The sequence below is a fragment of the Stenella coeruleoalba genome, assembly GCF_951394435.1.
Source record: "Stenella coeruleoalba genome assembly, chromosome: 5".
Lineage (NCBI taxonomy): Eukaryota > Metazoa > Chordata > Mammalia > Artiodactyla > Delphinidae > Stenella > Stenella coeruleoalba.
In genome coordinates, this window is record NC_137150.1 from 50122777 (window position 1) to 50150261 (window position 27485).

At 39.4% G+C, this 27485-nt stretch overlaps 1 protein-coding gene across 5 annotated transcripts in view; it reads right to left on the reverse strand.

Moving 5' to 3' along the window:
* PLD1 (phospholipase D1) overlaps nt 1–27485 on the reverse strand; it is a gene marked incomplete at its 5' end in the record, with an annotated part of 202545 nt that overhangs the window by 50622 nt on the left and 124438 nt on the right. For 3 of the 5 annotated variants that reach the window (XM_079923388.1, XM_079923387.1, XM_079923384.1), the window contains 8 exons: nt 896–984; nt 3380–3490; nt 13250–13363; nt 14839–14957; nt 15686–15814; nt 24461–24574; nt 25171–25384; nt 26421–26621. In XM_079923388.1, the coding sequence (XP_079779514.1) occupies nt 896–984; nt 3380–3490; nt 13250–13363; nt 14839–14957; nt 15686–15814; nt 24461–24574; nt 25171–25384; nt 26421–26621 (1091 nt within the window). The remainder of the gene's footprint in view (nt 1–895; nt 985–3379; nt 3491–13249; nt 13364–14838; nt 14958–15685; nt 15815–24460; nt 24575–25170; nt 25385–26420; nt 26622–27485) is intronic. The other 2 variants (XM_079923385.1, XM_079923386.1) reach the window with 1 other exon arrangement.

The window sequence follows — 27485 nt, forward strand, 5'->3', positions numbered from 1 at the left end:
ACATGTCTCACATAAAAACTAGTACAGAATGTTTATAGCATCTTTATTCATAATAGCCAAAAAGTAGAAACAATCCAAATATATACCAACTGATGAATGGATAAATCCATTTATATGAAGTATATCCAGATAATGAAATATTACCTGACAATAAAAATAAATGAAATACTGGTACATTCTATAACATTAAGCTAAGTGAAAGAAGCAAGTCACAAAAGATCACATATTGTATGATTTCATTTATATGAAACGACCAGACCAGGCAAATCTACAGAGAAAGGAAGTAGATTAGTGGTTGCCAGGGGCTAAGAATAGGGGGAATGGGTAGTGACTGCTAATAAGTATGCGGTTCCTTTCTGGGGTGATGAAAACGTTCTAAAATTGATTCAGCGATGGTTGCACACAACTCTGTGAATATACTACAAATGACTAAATTGTCCACTTTGGGTGGATTGTATGGTATGTGAATTATATCTTAATAAAAGTGTTATTAAAGAAAATAATCCCATGAGTTGAAAAAATACGACAGAAGGTAAAAAGAATTTAAATATAACCCATGGAAAAACGTTATGACTATTTTGCTTTGAGTTTTAAGTGAACACAGCTCACTGTCTTCCTTTAAATAAATCAAATCACAAATCTAATGCGTGGGAAAGAGACTGGCCAGGAAAAAATGACTGTGCTCTGGGAGCATTCAGAGCCCCTCAAAAACGGACTCAAAAATTTTCAGCAACTGACTCAGATTTAAGGAATCAATAACCTACTGGTAGTTGAACCAAAGTCATGCCTGTTAGAAAAAGATAGTATTTTAAAAATGGGCTTTCAAAAGTCATTTTAGCAGTAAATGCAAGAACATCTGCAGTAACAACTCCTACCAAAACGCCAAAAACCTTACCTGTGAGCTTTCAGTATCCTCTGAGCAATGGCATCGCCAACCTTGTTGAACACAACTTTGTCATCAGAGCAGCTTATGAAAAACTGGTTCTACACAAAATAAATGAGATTTATAATATGCTTTTCTTATCTTAGTAGCATGCATACAAGGAAAATGTCGTATATAACAAAAAACTACTTTGATATTTTAAAAAAAAATGTTTCACCTAGCAGACATGTTCTGATTCCTAAAATCACCTCGGGAAAGTAAATGACACTGGGAATAAAAGAAGTCTCATGTCACTCTGGGTCTCATGCATTTCTAAGCAATATTACCTATATCATCTTAGTAAAGTGGAAAGCTAAATTATTATTTAACCATGCAAATTCCTTGTAGGTTACATTCTTAGAATGGTAGGAACATTTTGAACTTAATAGAGAAATCAGGTTTTTCAGATTCACATATTGTATAAATGCTTCTGATTAAAAATTCCATATTGGTAAACATTCTATCTCATGCTAAGTTTATTTCTGAACAGGGTAGATGGTAGAATTCTGGTCTAATTTTCTCCACTTTTCCTAGTATCTGCCTTGATCTTATCTCATTTGTTTAGGTCTCTTATTATTCCTGAACTTCTATTTTAAGTAGTTACAAATCTCTTTTGAAGTATGTTGCATTATATAAATAAACCAATAAGATGGAAAGAGAAATATTTTTTTTCTTTAAGTACTTCTGCTTATAGATTCATGCAACATTCTTTAAAACTGTTACTTAGAAACCAGGGTACAACATTATTATTATAATGGTATGAACGATTTAGCTGCTACATTATGGATTGTTGAAAATTAGGTACAAGTATTATGAATATCACACGCTCTGTTTACTATACAAATAGTTATAACACACCTGTAATTTATAAGTATAATCATCACAGAGTAATCTTTGCTGATCATCTTAGGTAAAGTGATATATAGGCAATGACTCGAAATAGGATTATCATCCTTTTGCCACATTATCATTTTTACTATTGTACACGCTTTTAAACTTAAGTGCATAAAGCTGTAAACAGCTTCCAGAAGACAAACTTTGAGGAAGACAAGAACTCATTTGAGAATATGTTTCCCTTTAGGGCATCAAACAATCAAAATCTCAGTGGCAACCAAACCGTGTTTGTTCTGAATTTTTATCACAGAGAAGCTTAGCATTCCTCAGCAGCTGTAACACAGACTCACATCCTTCACTTCTCCTTTTTTGGAGGGAGCAGGGTGAATGCCAACTGCTTACCTCGGCTACAGGCATTTCAACCAAGTTTATGCCTACAGCCATGTGTGTCAATATGGCATTCCTGACCTCATTTAGTACTGTGGTAGCGTTACAAAGAAAGGCTGATTTAATACTACTAAAAAGAGACAAAGCAAAAGGATGCTGGGTAACAGATGAACCAGCCATTAACATCTTACATTATTATGGTATAGTTGTTGAAATTAATAACACTAATAGTATTAGTTTTATTAAACTCTAGACTTCGTTCAGAATTCACTAATTTTTCCACTAATGTCCTTTTTCTGTTGCATGAACCCATCCAGGATACCACATTGCATTTAGCCTGCTAATAGTTTTAATCAGCCTTCTCTTTCTCCAGGCCTGTAAAATAAATTAAGCTCCAATTCTTTCCCACTTTCCTTCAATTAATTGTCACTTCATGGAAGGGGATAGGGCCAGGACTCAAGGGGAAGGAAAGTAGGGCTAGAATGGTTTTCCCCAGTGACCCCATCTCTCTCCATATATATTTTTAAATTCAGTGGGAAAGAAAATACTAAAATAAAGAAGAGAGATGTGCTCTGAGTTATCTTTCCATTGTCACGGCTTTTTATTTTTTAAGGATTTTCCAAGTGCTCTGAACTAGCTCCAGATCTACTTTGAAGCACAATTAAGGTTCCCAAACTAAATCCAGTACCCACGGGTTTTCTCCTAGTCTCTACACACAAACTCTGAGAACTGAAAAAGCTTTCTAATGAATGGCAGTTGACACAGAATTGAAGAAGTTGGTACTTGCCCTCGCTGTTCTTACATCTCCCTTTTCCATGTTCCTTTTCCTGCCCTCTCCCCACTCCAACATCCCCAAACCAGAGGCATCCAGTGGTCTCTATGTTAACAGCTTACCCCTGCGTGTGCTCTCCTGAAGCAGCACATGCCTCACATTTACACCTTCCAACTCAAGCCAAATCAAAACTTACGTCTCCATGTTGTGACATTTCTGGCTAATAATATTACGAATTGATACATTTTAATAATAAGGATTTGGGGGATTCCTGTTAGAATCCCGAGTTAATGAAAATGCAAAGTGAATGTCAGGTATGCTGGGGGAATCAAAATTCAGGTGACCTCTTCACATCTCAACATACACTTATTAATGCAGCAGGTCCTGAGTTCGGGGACCCTGCAGTCTCTGTGATATTTACAGGAAGGCAGGTTGTCATACCAATTGACACGAGCAAGACTTACTTCTATATAGATATAGTGCTTGCTGTTCTCTATCACATAGACGTAAGCAGCGTGGATGGACTCTTCATGGTACTTTATACCAGCAGACCAATCAGCAGCAGAACGGAGCAACTATAAGGCAGCAATCAGAAATGAGCAAACATGAGACAATGGAGATGACACCAGAGGTATTAATAAATGAAGCCCATCTTTTTCTTCCAAACAACTAATTGATTACAGTGGCTTGTGTGTCATGTGTGGGCCAAGGCAGAGTAGGTAGGTAGGGAACTGGTCCTTAAACATCATCCATAATGAAGGGGCCCAGCTGGAAATTAAATCCTGAATATATATTCTTCCCCCCAGGATTATTTTCATTCAAGATTGGAAACCAGGCGGTGTGGTTTCTACAAAGAGCGCTTCAGAAGGACCTCTTTTGGTGGCTATGAGTAGGGTGACCATCTGTACTCTTTTTCTGTTATAGCCCCACAATCACACCAGAATGCCTCACGTATTAATAACATCACTTTTACTCTCAGAAGTGTCCCGGTTTGAATCATATGATACAGTCACCCTAGCTCTGACTTGACAATGTGATTACTCTTTTTCCCTCAAATAGATACTGTTCAGAACAATACATTCTAAAAGACAAACAGATTCATTTAGACATTTAATCTTGATTCTGGCTTTAATTAGCTGTCTGATCTTTGGTGTGTCACTTCAACTCTCAACTTTCTCATTCATACCACCTCCCTCTATTCAGACACTCACCCGCTTCCTCCTGGATTACAACAAGAGCATCCAGCTCAGACACCTGAATATACGTTAAATACACAGCTGTGCAGTGGGACTGCCTAGGTTCAAAGTTTAGCTCAACCACCTAGTGGCTTTGATCTTGGTCAAGTTTCTCAATCTCTTTGTGCCTCAGATTTCTGTTCTATAAAACTGAGTATCCACTTTATAGGGTTGTAGAGAAGATTAAATTAATTACTGTGCAGTGAGCTGAAGAAGACCAAGCACCTAAGTGCTACATAAGTGTTTGCTGTTATTAATGAGAACTTAGAGGATGTATTTGAGCTGTGGTGGATCATGCCCGAGACACTTCTGAGTAGACTGCAGTCCGGCCAGGCTACAGTCTGGCCACATGGAAGGCTTTTTCAACACTAAGAATCCATTGGTTGTCATTTTTTTTCAGCACTCTAACTAGGGTTCCAGTATAATGTTAGTCATATAGTAGGTGGTCAATAAATGCTTATTACTTGACTTTCCTTAAGCAATAGAGTTTCATCACAGAAGAATCACTATAAAAATATATTCACTAATCCTGGTTTGAAATATATATTGGAACTGTTCCTCATGAGGTCAACTGAAATTGAAAATAAAAGAATAGCCCATCCTTAGAAATTCATAAAGTGACCCAATACATAATCAGTTTTATATCTGTTATATATAAAAGGTCTGGTAAAATTCTTGCTTTAATCAATAACTTTAAAAATTGCACATATAAGGCTACTGAAATTCAAACCTAATACTTGCTAAAACTGATTGTGCCATTCTCAAAATGTTATTTCTTTATTCATTACGAGGTATTTATTACAATATAGTTCCCTCAAAGCATTTTATTTAATTTTATCAGATGAATCTGTAAAATGAAATTGGAAAAATTAACTGTGACTAAGAATAGTCAAATATCTCAGAAGAAAAATTTAGGTAAATATAATGCACCCTTGGAAAATAGCTTGATTCACATAATCTTCAAGGAACTGCATTATTGTTCATCAGCAGAAATAACAAAGGTTGAACAAATAGAGGTTTCCATTCTTTGTCCACTCAAATTTATGTTGAATTTTGTTGCTAAGGAGCACAGCCCTAAAATGCAGGCAACCTTGAGAAGATTCTTTTGCCACCCATCCTGATCCAATTCTATATTACTCTGGAAACAGTGTATAAAACTGCAGAGTATACTGGAATGATAGGAACTCTTGAGATATGCACTATTGCTCTGCACTTACTAGCTCTTTCATCTTGAACAAGTCATTTTAACATCACGGAGGCTCAGTTTCCTCCTCTGAACACTTGAGACTGCTCTCTCTGTCTCTGTCTCTCTCTCACACACACATCTGCCCACCCACACACTCCCACATAGAGCTGTTGCAAAGAAAAAAAAATGGCATAACAAACACAAAGCACTATGTTACGCAGCACATAGTGGATATTTGATATATGGTTGATCTACCTCTCTAAAAAGCTATGAGCAAAGTTTATATGCCACCTTGGTGGTAATGTCCTAGTCTTGCCCTCAAATCCCAAAACCTTATACTTTCTTTCCTTTCACACTCTCAAAATCTGCTGCTTCAAAGGCTTAATAAACTCATTTGCATAATACATAAATCAGGAGTGTCAAGCAAGTTTCAACTCGAAGGTCGAGAGTAACTGATTCCAAGTCTTCCTGAACAGCTATGTTGAAGAACGGATTCTTGGGACTAGACACACTGGGGAAGAAATCTAAGGTTGAAGGCCAATGGCGGCCATGAAGGGAAAGCATGAAGGTCACATATCTGCCGTCTTTCTTGGGAAGGATAATGGTAAAAGTTTTCCTTTCTAAAGGCAGTTGAATGTTTATATTAAGTACACTTGTAAGCCAAAAGAAGACCATTTTGGCATCAGCCTGTGGGAAAGCATAAGCAAAGTAGGGGGGAGCCCCCCTGAGGCCTATAAAACCATAGAAGTGGGGGGTTGCCTACATCCTAAGGGGGCTCAGCATTACCTGTCTTATTGTCTGGATCCAAATCTACATCATTTTCTCAAAATGAAAAGTCATTTAACTTTAAAAAGTCATCATTTTTGGTTAAACTTGAACATATCTTTCAAGTAATACAGAAAAAAATTACTTGGAATTATGATTCATTTACTATGATTCTGATTAGTTAAAATCTATTTATCACTATAAGATAAATTGAAAATATGAATTTCTCTTTTACCCCTGAACCAGGGACCAACTCCACTGCTTTAAATGCTTGATGTTCTAGGAAATTTGTAAACTAATCTACTAAGTCAAAGACATTTTGATTGACTTACTTTTGTTTCAAATTTAAGATTTACTCACTTCTTTTTCTTAACTGACCTAACTTGTCTTGCATTTCTGTTTCAATCCAATGTAACTGAGACAAGCCTCAAACTCCTCCTTACACACACAGAAATGTGGCTTATCTTACTGCCCCAAGTAGATTGAGAATCAAATCTAACCCACGCTTTTCAAACTTCAAGTTTGAATACACAATTTTAAAGTATATTTATGCCCTTTATAAAGGGCATATTTCTGATTTTATGTTTTCGCCTCAAGATTGTAACTAAAACCAGTCATTTTCCTTTGTACTGTGTCCTATTTTTTGACTTCTTAAAAGATAACCTTCTCTTTATCTACAAGCTCTAATCCCCTTACATACAGTGGGCCCAAGCTGAATATGTGGCTTAAAACACAGAAATCTCTTCTTGAAGGAAAACTTTCAAAACTTTCTTAGTATTTGTCCCAAGTTCCTGTTCTCTTACTGCAATGCTTTTATTCCCTATAAATTCAGTACATATCTTAATTCTTTTTTGTTTCTCTGAGCTCCCAAGTCAATCATGGAACAAAAGCACTATTTTTTTTTTTTTTTTTGTCTCTCATGTAGAAGTTGGCCTCCATGTTGCAGCTCACAAGTGGCATGAGTTGGGGAGAGAAAAGAAGTGCTCAAATTATTGGGTCTCATTCTTCCAGTCTGTATTGAGAAGCACTGCAGGCAAGGAGCAGCAGAAATGGACTTTGTTCAAGAATCTGCCTCAGATTACCAAGCTCTTCCTTCCATATTTTTCTTTTTTTGGCTGTGCCACGTGGCTTGTGGGATCTTAGTTCCCCTGACCAGGGATCGAACACAGGCCCCCTGCTGTGGAAGTGCAGACTCTTAACCGCTGGACCACCAGGGAATTCCAAGCTCTTCCTTCTAAGAACCATTTTTCTACAGCTGAGCGTCATCCATTCACATCACAGTGTGTCATTATTCGAATAGGATGAGCCTTTGGCCTGAGCAATAGTGAAAAGTTAAACTTGAGGCTGAAGGAAAGGAAGAGAATATGCTTTTTGAAGAATAAGACTTAAGGGGAGAGAAGTCCTAGGAAAAAATGCAGACTTGAGGGCTCTTTGGAGCCAGAAAACAAAAGGAGAGTTGGGGCTGGATTGGGCTGGGTTTGGGTCTGCGGCAACAGAGGATAATATCAAAAGGCAAGCATGACATGCAGCTTTGCCTTGCTGGGGCCTTTGGTGTTTACAACCATCCTGGGACTCACTGGAAACAGTCTCTCTGCTGAGCAGTTATGACCTCAGCCTCTGGAAGCAGACTGCTTAGAATCCAGTCTCATCCCGTCCAACACTCACTGTGTAATAACCTCTCAAAGTCTTAGTTTCCTCATCTGTAAAATATGGGGTCAAAGAGGACCATAATTTAGAGACTAGTGAATATTAAATGAGATACTCCATAAAAAACTTAGTGCAATGCTGGGCACTGAGTGAACACTCCCTGTTCACGTGGCTTCAGCCAGTCAAGACCCACAGGAAGATGCACAGAAGCCTTACTGTACGAAGACCTGGTCCGTAAACAGAAAGCAGCTTCTATGTTAAGGAACTTCCTTAGAAATAAATCAAGTGGCTTTCTTTCACCCTTCCCTACCTACTTTGTTCTATCACTATACAAAACGCTTTGCTGTCCTTTGAAATCTACATTGATTCCTACATTGACATCCTTTGGAGTGTCTTTTGGACATTTTCCCCAAGTGTAGGAACAAATTTTTCCAATAGTATAATTTGAATGTCATTTACATTTGCCTTTATATATTTTTCTTTTCTTTTAATAGACAAAGAGATCGAAGACATGACTCCACCGGAATTATTTCCTTCAGTTCGGTAGAACTTCTTGGCAATGACTGTCTAAGAAACAACTTTTCTGCTATAAGCTGCCCAATTTAATAAAAAGGATAGTTCCACGTATCGATTCCGTGTTAACGCTAATTTGTCATCGAGAACTTTCTTTTACCTTAATAGAAATGTCAGATGTCCTCTGTCTTGGTCATTTATCGTAAGTGGCAACGAGCGCTCAGGAACATAGTTTGTTCTTCTTAGGGAGAAAACAAGTTCTTTTATAAACTCTGTGCCTAAGCAGTTTCAGAATCATCCTTCTTCCAACCCCCTCCCCACGCCTGTCTCCTGCTATGCCTTCTCTGCGTGTTCTTGCCAGGCTTCTGAGAATACCCAGCACTGAGGGGAAACACCCAAGATTATTTTAAAGTGTCAGTGGAAGTTGCTGAAGTCAGCTCTCAGGTCTGGATGACATTTTTAGAAGCAGAAATTCATGTTGCTGAGGGCAGGTCTCCATTCTGGCTGCTGTAGCTCTAGTTTCCTTGGCCGGCCCTGTCGGCCATAGCTTCTGTGACAGCTATGCACGTAGCTGGTGTGGAATCACCAGTAGTACATGCCTAAGGGTGATCAGGCCCAGGGCTTTTGTACTAAAAAATTAAATAACTGGGTTCCCTTCTGCAGATGAAAGAACAACATGAATTTTTTTTCTTTAAATCTTTTTTTTTTTTTTTGGCTGCATTGGGTCTTCGTTGCTGCATGTGGACTTTCTCTAGTTGCTGCGAGCAGGGGCTACTCTTCGTTGCGGTGCGCAGGCTTCTCATTGCGGTGGCTTCTCTTGTCGTGGAGCATGGGCTCTAGGCGCACGGGTTTCAGTAGTTGTGGCTCACAGGCTCAGTAGTTGTGGCTCACGGGCTCTAGAGTGCAGGCTCAGTAGTTGTGGCACACGGGCTTAGTTGCTCCACGGCATGTGGGATGTTCCCAGATCAGGGCTCGAACCTGTGTCCCCTGCATTGGCAGGCAGATTCTTAACCACTGCGCCACCAGGGAAGCCCAAGAACAACATGAATTTTATCTATTATTTACTTTATTGTGTCCAATGCTCTTTCTCTCTCCATTTCAATATATATGGTATAAATAGTATAAAGATTTTTGTATCCAGAACTAGCCTGTGACCCATCCAGAGAAATGTCAGCTTCTTTGTTGCAAATTTTTGAAAACACTAGGGAATGCCTGAAGGTTGTAGCTAATATTGATAGAATGCAAACTAGTATACTCTTCTAGGTGATTTGCATGGATTAATTTATTTAACTATCACCACAACCCTATGAGACAGGTACTATTGTGTTTCCTGTTTTAAAGATGAAGGAAACACATTCAGAGAGGTGAAATAATTTTCCCAAGGTTATACAGCTTGTATGTAGTGAGACAGGAATTTTTTTTTTTTTTTTTTTTGCGGTACGCAGGCCTGTCACTGTTGTGGCCTCTTGCGTTGCGGAGCACAGGCTCCGGATGTGCAGGCTCAGCGGCCATGGCTCACGAGCCCAGCCGCTCCGCGGCCTGTGGGATCTTCCCGGACCGGGGCACGAACCCGTGTCCCCTGCATCGGCAGGCGGACTCTCAGCCACTGCGCCACCAGGGAAGCCCGGAGACAGGAATTTGAATACAGTCTGCCCCTTCCCCTGGCTACATTACATCACTCCTTTCCAGTTAATTAAGCCTGTGGTCTCTAAGTTACGTAATGAACAATAAACTATGTTAAAAACTATGTTAAAATCAATGTTAAAAAGAATAAGAAGACTTTTATTACGTTTTATTAAATTTCTCAACCAAGAGTATTTAACAGTCATTTGGCTATTGCCACACTGTAACTGAGAGAGTGAAAGACTTGAAAATACGACTATAAACTTTTTAAAACTTAAGTAGCCTCCTGCACAGCCAGGTCCCTTCTCCCTGATGTCTTCTGGATTCTCTGGAAAACCAGGGATTGGACTAGATTATTGCTTTTACCCGCTAAGCACTATACATTCATAACTTGACAACAACAATGCCTAGAACAAGGTGAATAGTGTTTAGAGCCAGTAAGTAATGTGAAGTGAAACAATACTGTGGTCAGAATTTTACAGAAAAGGAGAAATGGAGCAGAGTAATTTCTTTACTTTTCTTCAGTGTCTGGTCATCTCAGATTTTCCTGTCTTCAAAAAGATGCACTGCCTGGTGGTGCCCACTGTTTTCACAACTGGAGTTATTTTGGCAGTTCTGCAAAACATCTACTGGCAACCAGTAGATGTTTTGTGAGGTCTAAAACTTTTTAAACTATGGAGGAGTCTTCTTTAAGAAAAAGAATACTAATTTATAAACACAAAATTACTGTATTCTAGAATTACTATAGCAGTCTCTTCACTTGTCTCCTGTGTTCATTCTCCTTCTAGTCTTATAAGTTTTGCACATGTATAAACTTTAGGTCCCAAAGTGTGTTTGCTTGGAAAAACGGAAATAGGTGACAAATTGAGAGATCCTACATCAATTAAGCTTGGGAAACGCTCATAGAATATTCAGTCTTAGTAATTTCATTATGCACATCGACATAACGAAGGCATTAAGAAGTCCTATATTTTAAAAATCTGCAAAAACTTATCTGTCCATGGAAACCTTTTTTTGTGGAATAGCTATTAGCATTTCACAGACAAAACCCAATTAGGGAAACTCTGATCTAGATTAATCTTCATAAAACATTCATGTATCATGCTTCCTCTCAGATGACAAAAAAACATTCCAAAGTTCACTAATGCCTCCAGGATCAGGTCAAAATGAACCAGGCCAGCACTTCAGGGCAACCCCAATCTGGCCTTATGCTGTCTGAACCTCATCTACTACCTCTTCAAGAGCAAATGGTTTGCTGCAGTGGGTTCTACCATCTTCTGAGCAGCAGACTTATTCCTTAAAGGGGGTACCCAGTTCTGTCCCTCTCACTTGCCAACCTCTCATGGCATGCTGGTCCATACTCTCAAGACTCGCATTTGGTCCTAGACCACACCTTGCGTTGTTAACTGAATTCTTTAACATCACAGCTTCCTCTCCCCCATCTAACTCCTTTTCCAGAGGCAGAGAACTCCTTTTGTCTGTCTCCTCAGTATCCAGGTGTGCACTGATGATCTGACTGTGCAAACAGATGGCACTTAGTAGACATAAATTGACTGAATAAATGAATTAATGAGTCTTGGTAAACTTCCTTTCAAATCAATTGGCTTCGTAGAGTGCAGGCAGCCTGGGCATGTCAGGGATGAACATGTGAGCATGTTGAGAAGTCACTGATCTAGCACCATTTCTACCACAACATCCACTAATAGGGAGAAGGTGAATCAAGGGAGGCGTTTTGTAGGGCGGATATGCAGAGCATCTATCTGCCTCATCAGGGTGGCAGGAAGAGATTACATAAACCAGGGCTTTACCAAAAAACATTAGAAGATGTCTGTATATGCAACACTGGGATAAACCATCTTTCGCTAATCATAAAAATACACAATTCTCAGAAATAACTTTTCAACAGATGCTTAATTAGCATCGGCTAACTTGGATAAGTTGATCACCGAGTCAATTTTAATGCCATCTCAAATATTAAATTAAATTCTCTTATTTTCTTAATATCAAGGCTCCTATTTTATCTTACAGCACAGGTTATTTTTCCCTCTAAGTAGAATAAAATTAAACAGGTTCATAAAATATTCATTAACTTACATATGAATGCATATCTATCTGTGCCTCTAAGTTTAAATTAGTTCTCTCCTTTAGCCTAGGATGACGAAGTATTTGCCGTAGGTAATTCTCTTAAGTGATTTATCTTTTTGATTGTTCTATTATTCGATCTACGGTCTGAAATGTCTTTTTATTTCTTAGATACACACACCTCTCCTTGCACGTAGTACAAAGTAACTGATTTAGGCGTTTCATTTATATAATCATATTCACCAGAATCCATATCCAAATTAAATAAATCCATAATAGTGATGTCAGCAGCAGACTACTGGATCTTCACTTAAGAAATACTTTTAGCACAATAAGTTTAGTTAACATCCATCACTTCACATACTTACAAATTTTTTTTCTTGTGATGAGAACTTTTAAGATCTACTCCCTTAGCAACATTCAAATATACAACACAGTACTGTTAACCACAGTCACCATGCTCTACGTTACATCCCAGGACTTATTAAGAGTAAAATGGGAAGCTGTACCTTTTGACCCCTGTCACCCATTTCTGCACCCCTTCCATCCCACCCTTTGCCTTTGGCAAACACCAATCTGTTCTGTACTTAAACAATACATTTGACGCCGATAGTGATGACTTTGAACAAAAGGCAATGCAATCCTAGTTCTGTCCCTGCATGATCTCAAGACACTTGAGCTGGAGTTGGTACAGGGAGCAGATTGGTTAACTGTGGACTAGACTAGGATTTCAAGCTCCACCTCTGTTGATAACCAGCTCGATGACCCTGGGCAAGTCTCCAAGTTTCACTGGGTCTTAATTTTCTTATTTGTAATTTGAGAATGTTGTACTGGATGTGGTCAAATTTTGTCACTTTAATAAGCAAATTTCTCATTCTTTTAAAAGTGTCTCTAAAAGGCATTTGGTTAATTAGGAACCAAAATTAGATTGAACTATAACTAGCTTCCTAGATGCTAAGTTTCAGCCGTATTCCTGGTGCTTCACTGGTATCAGCTCCAGGTTTACTGGGTATCATGTTGCTAGAGTCACTTCAGAAGGTATTACAGGACAAGCCTCTCCTTGAGTGGCCTTTTCTAAAGATATGCATTTATTATATCTATACGAGAGTTTTAACAAGAGGATAAATTGAGTACATTTAAAATAGAAAATACAATACTAAGTTTTAAAAGGTCTATTTAGATTTGCTTTGGAGTTGTCCTTATTGTTGAAGCCAATAGGCATTTAGTCCCATAAGAGTGGTTGTACCCAGTAGTACTTCATGAAAAAGAAAAGCCAGACTTACCTGTACATTAGCATGGACAGACCCAGGCACTTGGTGTTTCAACTCATGGGCTGTTGTTTGAGATTTTGGAAGCAGAAAAGGATAAGAAAGGGACCGATATTTTGGTTTCATAATCTAAAATAAAGAAAAATCAGGTAAAAAAGATTCAAATGAAAAAACAGTTCCAGTCTTCCTTACTTTGTGATTATAAAAAAAAATTCAGGTTCATTTGAAAAAGAAAAAGGGAAAGAAATATTAACAATGGGTGTTTCTAGGTGAAGAGGCAATAGATTATTTATTTTTGTTTTCTGTCTATTTCCCAGGGACAGAAAACTCCCTTTTTCCTTCTTTTACCTTTTCGAGTGAGCATTATTGCTTTGTACTTTTAAAGAAAACTTAAATACAACCTAGAGTTATAGAAGTACACAATTGCAAAAATGGGATTATTTTATAAACTGATTTTTTTACTACATTGTAGATATCTTGCAACAGCAGTAAAGCACTATATATCATTTTAAACTAATTTCATAGTAAAATGGCATGGAACAATCATAATTTGTTTAACGATTTCTATCAATGAGGATGTCAGCTGTTTCTCATTTTATATGAATTATTGGATGCAATGTCAAGATAAATGACTTATTGAGTAATTTCTTTAGCTTAAATACCTGAAATAGATTTTGAGTCAAAGGTTACATACCTTTAAAAAGTTTTCTGCAGTTGTACCAATTTATCCTCCCAGGAGCAAGGTATAAGACCATCATAGATCCCAAACCCAATTGTAGGTAACTGCAGCGTTTTTATCTTTGTCAGTCCAATAAGTTAAAAATATTATCCTTTTATTTATTCATTCATTTGCCTCTAAATTCTTGTTAAAAATATTTCCACTATTTCTAAGAGTTCCCACTAACTGTTTATAATGTTATTTAAATGAAAATAAGGGGACACTTTAAGTTGTTAATAAAACTAAATCTTTTTCCATATTGTAGGGACAAAATGCCTATAAGACCATTTTATTTATTAAGATTCTATAAATAAAATGGAATCTTAATAACACCTAGACGATAGGTACTTAACTTAGGAATGTTAGGTCAAATTCTTACAAGTAATGAAGACATCATACTAAGGAAGACACAGACTGGAGAAAAGAAAAATGTCTCCATTTTCTCATACTACTCACTTTGCTCAGAACCGCCTCTCAGAAGCCTGTACCAATACGGGCCCAGGGCAGTGCCAGGATTGGAAGGCCTTGCAAGCTCCAGCTCTCTTACCTGAACGAGGCTCCCATCCCCCTGCAGTAGCCCGACAGCCCTCCACGTGACTATCAGCCCCGGCCAGATGCCTGAACGACACTGAGTGTCCCAAGTGTTCAAAGGGTTAAACCATAGGCTGTGATAGTAGCATCATCCCTCCACCCTCTGAACTGTCTGTGGTGTGAAAGTTCAGGAACATTTTCTTTTTCTTTTGCTCAGAGACCCAGGCACTCTGACAACTGGGCACCCAAGAGTGGATGGGTAGCACAGCTGTGGCTACCACAGCCCCTTCTCGCCTCCTTTTCCTGGCCTGTTTCTCTTCATGTGGACTGAATCACGATAAGACCACCTATGTACCTTCGTGAAGTTCCAGCGCTGGATGAAGTGACGGGCCACGTCGCGAGCAGCCTTCCCGTGGACTACAGAGGCGATGTCATGCCATGGCATCCGGGGGGTGGAGTGCCTGTCAATGAAATCTGCCCAGGCGCACCAGGCAAGGTCCTCGCTCACTTATGTGCCCAGAGGCATACAAGCCATCTGACCCCAGCTCTGACCCTGACTACGATACAGAGAAGAAAATGTGGTAATGCCCACCGTGTGTATATTACTTGGCTTGGATAGAACAATACCTTTACAGCCAAGAGAAACATAGATCTCACAGTGAGGAACACAGTCTCCCACGCACCTCTCCCAAATATGTTTCCACTTCACTTATTAGAGAATCACTAGGCAAGGCAGATGTGAGTTGGTACAAATTATTTAAAGCTGTGTACTTGACGTTACATTTTTCTTTTTTATCCTGTTGAAATAATGTTAAGCTACGTTCCTATTTCCTGTTAGATATACAAGCACAGTGATAATCTGAAATGTGTTGTTTTAATGCTGGAAGATGAAGATGATACGCAGAAAAAAGGAGATGATCAAAGGAAGGGAACCATCTCCTGGAGAATTACAGACTTTTACCCCCCTAAAATATGCCTATATGGAAGCTGGAGATTTCCAACAAGTAAGCTCTATTTCATTTTCTTTTCTTACTCTAAGGAAAAGCCCTTAAGTACATGACTGAATCATAGCTTCCAGTGTTTTACCAAATATTCAAAACAAAACAAAACAAAAGATATTAGATCATGCACATGCATACTTGTTGAGATGCTGACAAGGAAAAGACAAAATATAAGCAGCCACCCACTACCATGGTACTTACCTGCAAAAGGTTTATCAAGTTGAACCCAATCTTTGAAGACAAAATTGCAGTAGTCCTTTCCATGCCAGAATCTGGTTTCCCCATGTAGCTCTCCCACACCCGTCTGCAAACTTTGGATGGAGCCCGTGTCTGTAAATGCAGCAAGACTCACTCAGAGACTGGTTCAGGCGGACCCCAGAGAGGGAGGCTCATCTCTTATTTATTAAACACCTAAAGACTTCTTAACTTTTCTTCTTAAGCCTCATAACTAGGAGGGCATGTGTTCATGAGGCTGTGGACTGACAAGGTTTTAAAACCCTCATGAATTTACTATTAGTGGGTAGTTGGGGCTATAATCAGGTTCATCATTTGGCAGTGAAATTTAATATTTTATTCTCACCATCTACCAGATCACTGGAGGAATGGATCACAGGGTTAACTGTGAATAAAGAACTTGCTAGGAGAGCCTATGAGAGAGCAGTAAAGTCAGGTCAGGTGGAGGAACATGAGATGCAGAGGCCATAAAGAAGTCATGTCCTTCTTTTTCCTCAACCAATATGGTGCACATCTAATGTATAATTCTTGTCTTTTGCATCTCAAAATGCAAGAACCTCAAATTTGCAGACAGCCTGTGTTCCAGCCCTGGAACTGACTAGCTAAGTGACACTGAGCTTCATCTTTTTGGGTCAGAAATCCTTTATGTGTGAAAGGAAACATTTGGCCCAGATGACATCTAAGATCTTTTGGGCTTTAACATTCTATTTTTCTAAAATTATAAATGACATCCATAAGAAGTGTAACAATAGACAGAAGCTCATAACCACACAGGCGCAAAAGCAGCAATCCACTGCAGTATTTCACAAAGAACTTTGTCGGGAACATTTTACTTAAGGGTAAATATGTTGACTTAAATAGTTTGTATGTTTATGGAATATGCTGATCACAAAGACAACTAAGCAGGAAAACTAGCAGAACTACAAATCACAAAATGCAGCGCTTGGCACAAAAGAGACACTTAACAGATAGACATTGGATGCAAAAATGCTTGTTGAATGAATAAATGGTACCGCGTGCAGGAGCCACTGAGAGTACCGGACTGGTCTCCCTACCAACACACTGCCCCAGAGCTGTCCTTCTAAAAATGCAGACTCCTTGCTTAAAAGCCTTTAGGATGACCTACTGCCTAGAGGGGGTCAAATCCTAAGGGTTTAGTATGCACAGAGAGCTCTTCTCAAACTGCTGACAATCTCTCTTTCTGGTCCTTGTTTTCCTCACACAGCCCAGACCCCAGGCACACCATACTTCTCACTGCTTTTGACAGGCCTGGTTCATCATGCAGCTGGCACATTATTCCTTCTGCCTAGAAGGTTCTTCCCTCCCTCTTGGTCTGAACTCCTCATCCTCCTTCAAGAGCCACATTAGCTGTCATCTGTCCTAGAGACACCTCCCAGATCCCAGCAGGGAGAGGCAGTCCCTAGCACTGCTGTAGAACCATTAACAGTTGCACACCTCAGGGTCTCTGACTCTGTGACCCAATTGTGTAAGGATGCTCCTCCCTGCTCCCCACTCACTCATCTATAAACTTTGGGGCGGGGAGTATGCCTCCTCAGTGCCTGGTATAGCTACTGGCAGTCAGTAGGCAATCAATAAGTATTTGCAGAGCAAAAGTTTTTAAACAATCACCACACATACTGCTAGTATTCTATCTCAGACTGAATAATTAACCTCCAAACGGTATTGGAATTTTCTGTAAAAGGAAAACGTCTTAAAATGCTAACAATGAACAAAACTCAATAATGTTAAAAATAGAATTCTGTTGATTTCTCCCAGTGATTTATTTTCCTGCTCTCTAAGACTGAAAGGCCAAAGTACTGGTAGGTCTATTTGCTCACCTGTAGGCTCTTTATAGTAAGCATGGCACTTTGTTTATTAAAAAAACAGTAAAAGAAAAAAAGGGGACAAAGAACGAGATAAACAGTGGGTCAATTCTGAAATATATATATATATATTATATATAAAATTTGTTTTCATCAATTGAGAAACTCCAGGCTAAATCTTTATATGTATACACATATACTTGTTTAAAAATCTCACCTAATAATCAGTTTTGATAAGAAAAACAAAGCAAATTCTTAGTCTCAGATAATGATCTTGGTGCTAATTGAATTCAACCTGCTCACAGTTCAAATTAGGTTTTGGTTTTAGTCATGGCCAAAACTAGTCCAAATAAATCAGGGTCCTCCTCAGAACAAATGAAATAATATTAAGGCTAAACAGAACAAAACACTCCTACTTACTGCGATTACTGCTCAGAATTGCATGAACACGTACGAGCAGGAAGGGAGGACTTTTTACATCAGCAATGCCGACCTGAGGTGGTTCTTATTAGTCTATATCTGGCTCCCAGTTGATTTCATAATTGCATCTGCCTTGTCTTTTGGCACCGGTTTTTCATGCCAGTTTACTGCAAGCCTCATCCATCGGTGGCCCAGACTCTGGCTGCTGAAGTTCATGAAGAACTTTTTTTTTTTTTGTGGCATGCGGGCCTCTCACTGTTGTGGCCTCTCCCGTTGCGGAGCACAGGCTCCGGACACGCAGGCTCAGCGGCCACGGCTCACGGGCCCAGCCGCTCCGCGGCACATGGGATCTTCCCAGACCGGGGCACGAACCCGTGTCCCCTGCATTGGCAGGCGGACTCTCAACCACTGTGCCACCAGGGAAGAGGGTATCTTCCTGCCCCTCACCCGGTGTCTTCTGACTTTGCCACATCCTCCTGTTTTTTCTCTCGTCTCTTGGCTTCCAAGGCTGCACTCCTCTACCATTACTCCAACTCACGCTTCTTGATCTTCTTTCCTAGCTCCTCCCTCACAAGGTTTTCCCCAGCTTTCCCCTAAACGTACCCCTGTAGCCCTGGCTTCTCACTGGGGCTCTAGATCTACAGCCACGTCCAATGCCTCACTTGACCTTATCTACCTAGTTGTCCCACCAAACTATAAACTCATGCGTAACACTAGAATCACCATCATTCCCATAAAATCAAGTCTTCCCTTGAGATTTCTGCTTTCTGTTCATGGTTTCTCAAGCAAAACCTCAGAATCACCTCTGGCTCCCCTCTCTTCTTCACTGTCTTCTCCACCCACCTCCCCATCACCCTTCTCAAATCCTACTGAAATTTGCGGATTCTTTCTTCTGAAAAAAGATTCTCTTATTCACTTCATTCTTGGGCCCACTGGAACAAGCTAGTCAGACTCCCCATGTCTCTAGTATGACCTTCGTAAAATACCACCCTTATTCCCCTACCCTTCCCCTCCACCCCCCACCCCCTCCAAATTCCACCTCCCCAGGGATTCTCCAGCATTTAAGGAATGAGGGTCAATGACCCAGCCTGACTTTCAAGACTCTCCAGATATTGGTACAATTATATCCCACCAGCCCAATCCATACAAATTAACTACCTATCAACAGCAATTCCAAAACCCAAAAGCTCTGAAAATCCAAATGTTTCTTCACAGCTCATTTGTTAGCAAAACCTGACGTGAACTTGAGGTAATTATCTTTATTTATCCCACTTGATATTGCACGAATAGAAATGATTTGCTTATAGGGTATTTCCTGGACTTTGCCAGGAGTGTAACATAATATAGAGTACAGGTATTGTATTACCTTTCTAAAATCCAGAATCTTCTAATTTCTTTTTTTTAATTGAGGTAACACTGGTTTATAACATTATGTAAGTTTCATGTGTATGACATTATATTTCTATTTTATATACACTACAGCATGCTCCCCACCAAAAATTTATTCTCCATCCATCACCATACAGTTGATCCCCTTTACCCATTTCACCCTCCCTCAATCCCTTCCCTTTTGGTAACCACTACTCTGTTCTCTGTATCTACATAATTATTTCTGTTTAGTTTGCTTGTTTATTTTGTTTCTGCGTTTTATTTCCTTGTCTTTTACATTCCACATATCAGTGAAATCACATAGTATTTGTCTTTCTCCGTCGGACTTATTTCACTTAGTATAATACTCTCAAGGTCCATTTATGTTGTTGAAAATGGCAAGATTTCATCTTGTTTTATGGCTAAGCAGTATTCTATTGTATATATTTACCACATCTTTACCTATTCATTCACTGATGGGCACTTAGGTTGTTTCCATATCTTGGCTATTGTAAATAATGCTGCAATGAACATAAAGGTGTATATATCTTTTTGAATTAGGTTTTTATTTTTGTATTTTTTAGGTAAATACCCAGAAATGGGATAGCTGGATCATACGGTAGTTCTATTCTTAATTTTTTGAGGAATCTCCATACTGCTTTCCAAAGTGGCTGCACCAATTTACATTCCCATCAACAGTGCACGAAAGTTCCCTTTTCTCCTCGTGGTCGCCAACATTTTTTATTTTTTCCCTTTTCGATAACAGGTGTTCTAACAGGTGTGAAGTGATATGCCATTCTGGTTTTGGTTTGCATTTCCCTAACAATTAGTGATGTTGACTATCTTTTCATGTGTCTGTTGTTCATCTGTATGTCTTCTTTGGAAAAATGTCTCTTTAGCTTTTCTACCCATTTTTAATTGGGTTGTTTTTTGTTGTTGTTGAGTTATACTAATTCTTTATATATTTTGGATATTAACTGCTTATTATATATATCATTTACAAATATCGTCTCCCATTCAGTAGGTTGTCTTTTCATTTTGCTGTTGGTTTCCCCCTTTGTTGTTGGCATTTCTCATATGTGTGTTAAGATATAACATCTACCTGGAGTGCCTGTTTCTCTCCCTTCTTAGTCTCTACCTACTGAATTTCTGCCTATATTCATGGCCAGTTCTGAAACAGGTCCCCAATGAGTTATATATATATATATTTAAATCTCTTGGTTCTTGAAACTTTTTGGATTTTGGCATTGTGGATCAGGTTTACGGTTGTGGAGAAGGCTCCGCTGACAACTCTTGCCAGAGGATATTTCCCCCTGATGAATTACTAAGGCACTAGGTTAGTAATACCACCACTTACCTATTAGACAATAAGCTCTTTGAGAGTGAAAATAAGTGTTATACATTCTACACCACTGAAAACAGAGTTTAGAAATGACTTAACCTACTCTTCATTATCCCTTATGATTAGATATCTGAGTTTGAAACACTTGTCTCAACTAAATGGCAAGAATTATTTTCCCCATCAGCCATATATTAAATCTTGCTTAAAAGGAAAAGATTAGCAAACAATTACTGAATATAAGAAGAATAAAATTCAACTCTTTTGGGCTTCCCTGGTGGCGCAGTGGTTGAGAGTCCGCCTGCCGATGCAGGGGACATGGGTTCGTGCCCCAGTCCGGGAAGATCCCACATGCCATGGAGCGGCTGGGCCCGTGAGCCATGGCCGCTGAGCCTGCGCGTCCGGAGCCTGTGCTCCGCAACGGGAGAGGCCACAACAGTGAGAGGCCCACGTACCACAAAAAAAAAAAAAAAATTCAACCCTTTAAAAATAACTGTATCAAGGGAACAATGTGCTTGAAATTCTCCCTCTTGCAACATAATTTTAAGAGAAAAAAAATCTTGAAGATGGCTGAGTGATTTTGAATTAAAATATATACTATAGAAATCTACCATAGTTACTAATCACATTTAAGATGAGCTGATTTTAGTGCAGTTTTTTCTACTTAAAAACCCACAGTGATCTTGCGTGTACACTCTGTGTGCAGGAAGAAGACCCAATGCAGCCGAAAATAAAAATAAATAAATAAATAAATTTATAAAAAGAAAACACAGACCACAAAAAAAAAAAGTATGGAAAACAAAGGAAACCATGATGAAGCATAAAAAACAAAACAAAAACAAAAAAAAACCCGGGCTTCGCTAGGAGCCCCGTTCAGCCATGGCCTTTTCCATTCAAGTGAAACATTGCAGAGAAGTTAATCCAGTTCATATCTTCAGGAAAGGAAGTTATTAACTCAAGTAAACATTCAGTTTCAAACTTATAATGAAGAGTCACTCTGTGCTTAATTTGGGTTTCAAGTCCTATAAGACAATATAAGTTTAAGTCATTACATGATTTAAATGTAGAGCTGTGCTCTTTAAACTTCCTTCATTATTAATAGTAGAACTTCCTTTTTTTTTTCCCAATACAAATTCACATGGCAGTCCAATATATAAAATAATATATGTGGGATTTTTCTGGTTGACACAGGTACCAATAGAGGTAGGAGGGTCCGGGGCCTTCAGGTACCAATAGAGGTAGGAGGGTCCGGGGCCCTCAGTATTATCCTCAGAGCCCCCCTGAGAAACACCAGGATCCAAGAAATAGACTTTGCAAAGCACTGCGCCAGAAGGACTCAACTATCCTTTGGCTTTCCTATTTAAGTAAATTAACTTTTTTCCTATTAAAAAATTAAATTTGTAACTTAATGTAGTTAATGGAAAGAGTCCTCTCCATCCCCCACATCCCATATGCAGTGCATCAGCAAATGCTGTCAGCTCCACCTCAAGATGTATTCAGTACCTGCCTGGTCACTACTTGCCACCCCTGTCTGCTCTGAAGAAAACGTTTATAAAAATGCAAATCAGACCTTGTCTGGCCTTTGCTCAAGAAAGACCATCTGATGGCTTCCTTTTTCACTCAACGTATAAACCAAAATTCTATAAACTACCCAAGCCTCTCCGACTTCGCTCCTATCATTCTCCCCTAGCCCACCCGACTTCAGCCACTCCTGGAACATACCAATCCCCTCCTGCCTCATAGTCTGCACTTGCTACTCCTCCTAGCTGGACTCCCTCCCCACAGACATTATCTTATCCTGATTCTTCTCTCCCTTTTGATCTTTCTCGAAAACTCACTTCATTGGAAAAGCATTCTCTGACCCCCTCCCCATATAAAATAGTAACTCCTCCCCTCTGCCCTTCCCCCCTTCCCCTGCTGTACTGTTTTCCATGATAATTCTTACCGCCTGACACGTTGTGTTTGATGATCTATTTGTATATACAATTCCCATCCTTACTCTCCTACTAGTTAACAGAATTTTGTCTGTGCTGTTCATTCCATCTCTAGTATCTAGAACAGTGATTGACATAGGAGCTCAGTAAGTACTTATTTAAAGAACAAATGAGTCATATACATTTATTTTTGTATCCCCACTTACAGTTTTTTTTTTTTTTTTTTTTTTTTTTTTTTTGCGGTAGGCGGGCCTCTCACTGCTGTGGCCTCTCCCGTTGCGGAGCACAGGCTCCGGACGCGCAGGCTCAGCGGCCATGGCTCACGGGCCCAGCCACTCCGCGGCATGTGGGATCCTCCCGGACCGGGGCACGAACCCGTGTCCCCTGCATCGGCAGGTGGGCTCTCAACCACTGCGCCACCAGGGAAGCCCCCCCCTTACAGATTTTAATGATTGTGTAATTCCATCAAGGGAATGAACTGCTCATTATGTTCTCAACCATCCTCCATCCTCTACTCTTGGATTTTAGGTTGTTTACTTTCTCTCTTCTCTCTCTCTCAATAAAAAACACTGCACTGGACGTGTATCCAGTTTATTAGGGAGAGGATTTCCATCAACACCTGAAAACCACCCACATTGCTGTCCCTAGTTCACCACTATGGTGATCACCCCTCTCAGCCTGCCATCAGCCTGAATTACTTAACGTAGTCTGCACCCAGCTTGCATCTTCTTTTCCACTTGCCCCCAATCCTGTTGTCAGCAACACTATCATTCAGTCCCCTTGACTTCATGTTTCACAACTTCATTCCTCCATCTCATCATCAGTTCTAACGCAGCAAAGCCACACTCTGGAATTACAAAGCAATACCTGGACCTGTTTGCAACCTTTTATCTTTAATGTCTGCCCCGGCATGCACCCCTGACCTGGCTCTCTGGACTCCCCAGTGCCCTGTCTCAGGGCTATGACGCTCTACGGAGCACAGGAATTACTGTGAGCTATCACTGAATCCACCTAGGCATCAAGGACTAGCTGTATGCTAAATAAAGAAAATGTCTCCCCACATATGCTCTTCTCCATATTTTAATATATATCAATGTTGTTTACGTATTTTATATCAATGTGATTTAAGACAAACAAATTTACTTAACAGTTACATGGGAGCTTTGGTTCACTATATACAGTTAATCAGTTTAAAAGTTGCAGTCTCTCCAGACTACAGAATGCTGGAACCACTGCTCAAGGTCCAGCTTAATGTTCAGGGTCATCAGCTCCTGACAGCCACAAGTGACTCACAGCCAGCCATGCTAGCTGGGCTCTATCTCAGCCATCTCCTAAACAGTACATAGAACTGTGGCCTTAAGAATTTAGCCCAAAGGTTCTGATGTAGTCATCTACATATCTGCTAAATCACAAGTCTGAAGCATGACTTCTGGGAGACTGATAAACTAGAACTTCTCTGGGCACATCACTTATCATCTCTAACCCTGCCGTTGGTTCCTCTGTAAAAAGGAGATAACGCTGTTATTACCAAGCCCCACAGGCGCTCGGGGCAGTGAGCGGCAGAGTCTGCACACAATAAACGCTAGCTTACAATTTTACTATGGTTGCTGTTTCTGATGATGATCACTTGTTACTAAATCTGATCCAGCCAAATTCCTCTTCATTCCACCATATTTTAGGCCCTGATTAATTTATTCGAGAACCTAGTTCTTAGAGACACTTATCAGATTATCCATTCTAAAAGTATACGTGGGGTGAACACTGTGAGAATGGAAAGCCGATCCAGAGACACGGTCACTCTGCTCATGCAGCAAAAGCTGAAGCCTACAGAGACTGCGGCGCGTCACACGTCACTTACCAACGTTAGGTCTAGTGAGCCCCTGCTCAGACTCACTGGAAGAGCGAAAGAATTTCAAGTGGGGCTTTAAACCATGGATTAAATTCTGACGACTCCTACAGTGATTATAATCACCTGGAGAAAGTTGAGAGTTCTTTCTTTACAAAGAGATATAGATATATATATATAAATATACCAAGTTTTCTAAACTCAGAAGCAGCTTCAATCATTTTAAAAACAAGGCGAGGCTATAAAATCAGTCACAAATTCTGTGCAACAGAAAACTGTAGAGCTTTAAGACAAATCTTAAAGAATGGTAAATTTATAAGATGTAGAAAATCTGATGTTTGAGGATAAAAGCTGGGTGTATTTCTGGATAGAAAGAGACATGAAATCTCTTATATGAAAAGTTTATAAAGTACACCTAATACTTTTCTTTTTCCTTTATAACTTGGCATTATTTTAGAAATGCTTAGTCATTCTGCAACCATTAGAAGCATGAATTGTGGCTGTTATGACTAGTGATGTGAATAAAACAATAAATCTGTTCTAAAATGGGTCAAACAGAGCCATGAAATGGCATGAGACTGAATAGGATGATATAACGACTTCTCAGCATTGTTCACTTTACTCCATTATAGAAGGACAAGTTCGGCAAACAGGTATACAGTGTCTGGCTATGGAGGAACAGAGCACAGTTGAGATAAATTCCAGTGCAGATGATGACTTACTGGAGGCGCTGTCAATGCTGCTGATGCTGTCTGTGCTGCGTAGGTGGTGTCTGTGCAGCTGCCTGTAGAGGCTGAATCTGGAGAACTTTCTGGGCTTTCCTATTCCTTTCAGTTTTGAATCTGCATCATCAACAGTCTTCAGGACAGGCAGATTTTTGTTAGATTCGTTTTTATCTTTGAGGCATAAGGATTCCATAGACTCTGTTGTTTCAGCCTGAGAAAATTATTTAAAAAACAAGAAAAAGAAAGAGAAGAAAAGAAACTGCATAAGATAAGCTGCGCTGTGGCCTTTTAATTCCAGTTTAAAGTTTACACATGACGGAGGCTCCCTAAGAGACACACAATAGTATGTGTGAGGTCAGCCACAGGGCAGTGGGCGATCCTTGTGAGCTGTTTAAATACTTCCAAAGGGATACCAGGAAGTCCATTATAGTTCCTCTTTCACTGGGCCAGAAGTTTCATGCCAATTAACTTTTTGGTTTCCATTACAATTACATGAGTTATACTCACTGTTGAGCTACTGAACTTCTTCTGATAAATATTAAGTAAGCGATGCTTTTTCTGTCAATTACTTTCCCCGTTACCTTTTCACTAAATCTCTGTTTTCCCAGAAAAGTCACCAACATGGACAGCAGTAAAATAAGATGGAGCCCATCAAACTTTTTAATAAGCACATTGATATTCTGGCAACCATTCGCGTTGAAATAACAAGCCACAAATATAGGCATATAGAGACTTTGGCAGCTCTTGATCTGAAAGATACTTTGAGAAGTTATTAACCTCCTGCTTTCAAACAGAATTCCCTGAGTGACTCCAGACTGACCTATCCTAGTTTTGCATGTTTGTAAGAAGGAAGATTTCCAAAACCTCGGCAGCTAACTGTAATAAGGTTGCTTCTTTAACTTCAAGTCCAATTTTGCCGCACATTTTTGTTTATGAACTTTTTTCCCAAATAGGAACTAAATCTTTAATTTAAATGGAAAGCAAAGGAACGGACTATGAGATAGCAAATGCTCTATCAGGTCTGTTTTCTCTTCTTACAAGAGAAGAAACTGAGATTAACAGATGCATAGTTACAGACTCACTAAGTGGTATCTGAAACCAGGTCTGTGTTGGACTCAATGTTCTCTACCTCTCCAGGGATAGGCCACCTCTCATTCAATCCATCAGTCAACCAATCACACTATTAATACACACTTATACAAACTGTGTCCCTTATATGCAGTTCCATAAAGGTGAAATTTACTAACTGTGAGGGAAACCAGAGAAGGTGCCCCGATGACGCGCTTCACGCTGCCCACGTCCGTGAGTCTGTGTTCGTTGTCATCCCACCTTCCATAGGCCAGGTCAATCCCACCCACAAAGGCAACCGACTGGTCGATGATGATGAGTTTCTCGTGATGAGCCCACAGATATACACTGGATGACACATGATCTGGGTGCCTCATCACCTTGAGAGGAAAAAAACCACACACGTAATATGCTTTCTAAAATGTCTTTCATATTATAATAAAATAGGTCTGTTTACTCCCCTGAACAACATTGCCTACAATTCAAATGCTAAAATGTGCTATCTATACATCAAAGAAAATCCCCAAACTTCTAATTTTATCCTCAGTATTTAGCAGAGTATTTATTTATTTTATCCTCAGTATTTATCCCTGGATACTTTTCAAAACTCCCCTGACCACCCTGGACCCCTCACATATGGGGGAAGCTGCCCTTTAGCTTGAAATCTGGCCACATATTTCAATAAAAGCCAGTTCAATGGAATAGCAGATTTCCTTTTCCCCCAAAAGGGTTATGTTATATGTTATATAAAAAACACTGAAACTTTTTAGCCTACATCTCTCCCTGACAAAATTTTTTAAGAAGTATATTGATATTTTGGCAGTTATTAAGTTGAACTAGTAATCATATTGATATAGGGATATAGATGTTTGGGCAGCTCTTGATTTTAAAGGTAATTTAAGAAGTTATTAACCTCCTGGTTTCAAACGGAATTCTCTCTTAAATAATCCCAGACTGACCTATTTTTGTATGTCTTTAACTAGAAACATTCCAAAAACTTTGGAGGCAACTTTATTTTTTAATAACATGTTTTTATTGTGGTAAAATACACATAACATAAAATTTACCATATTAACCTTTTTAAGTGTACAGTTCAGTGGTGTTAAGCATATTCATATAGTGCAACCATCACCACTATCCATCACCAGAACTTTTTATTTTGCAAAACTGGAACTCTATACCTATTAAACAAAAACTCCCTGTTCCCTCCTCCTCACAAAATCCGGCAACTACCATCTACTTTC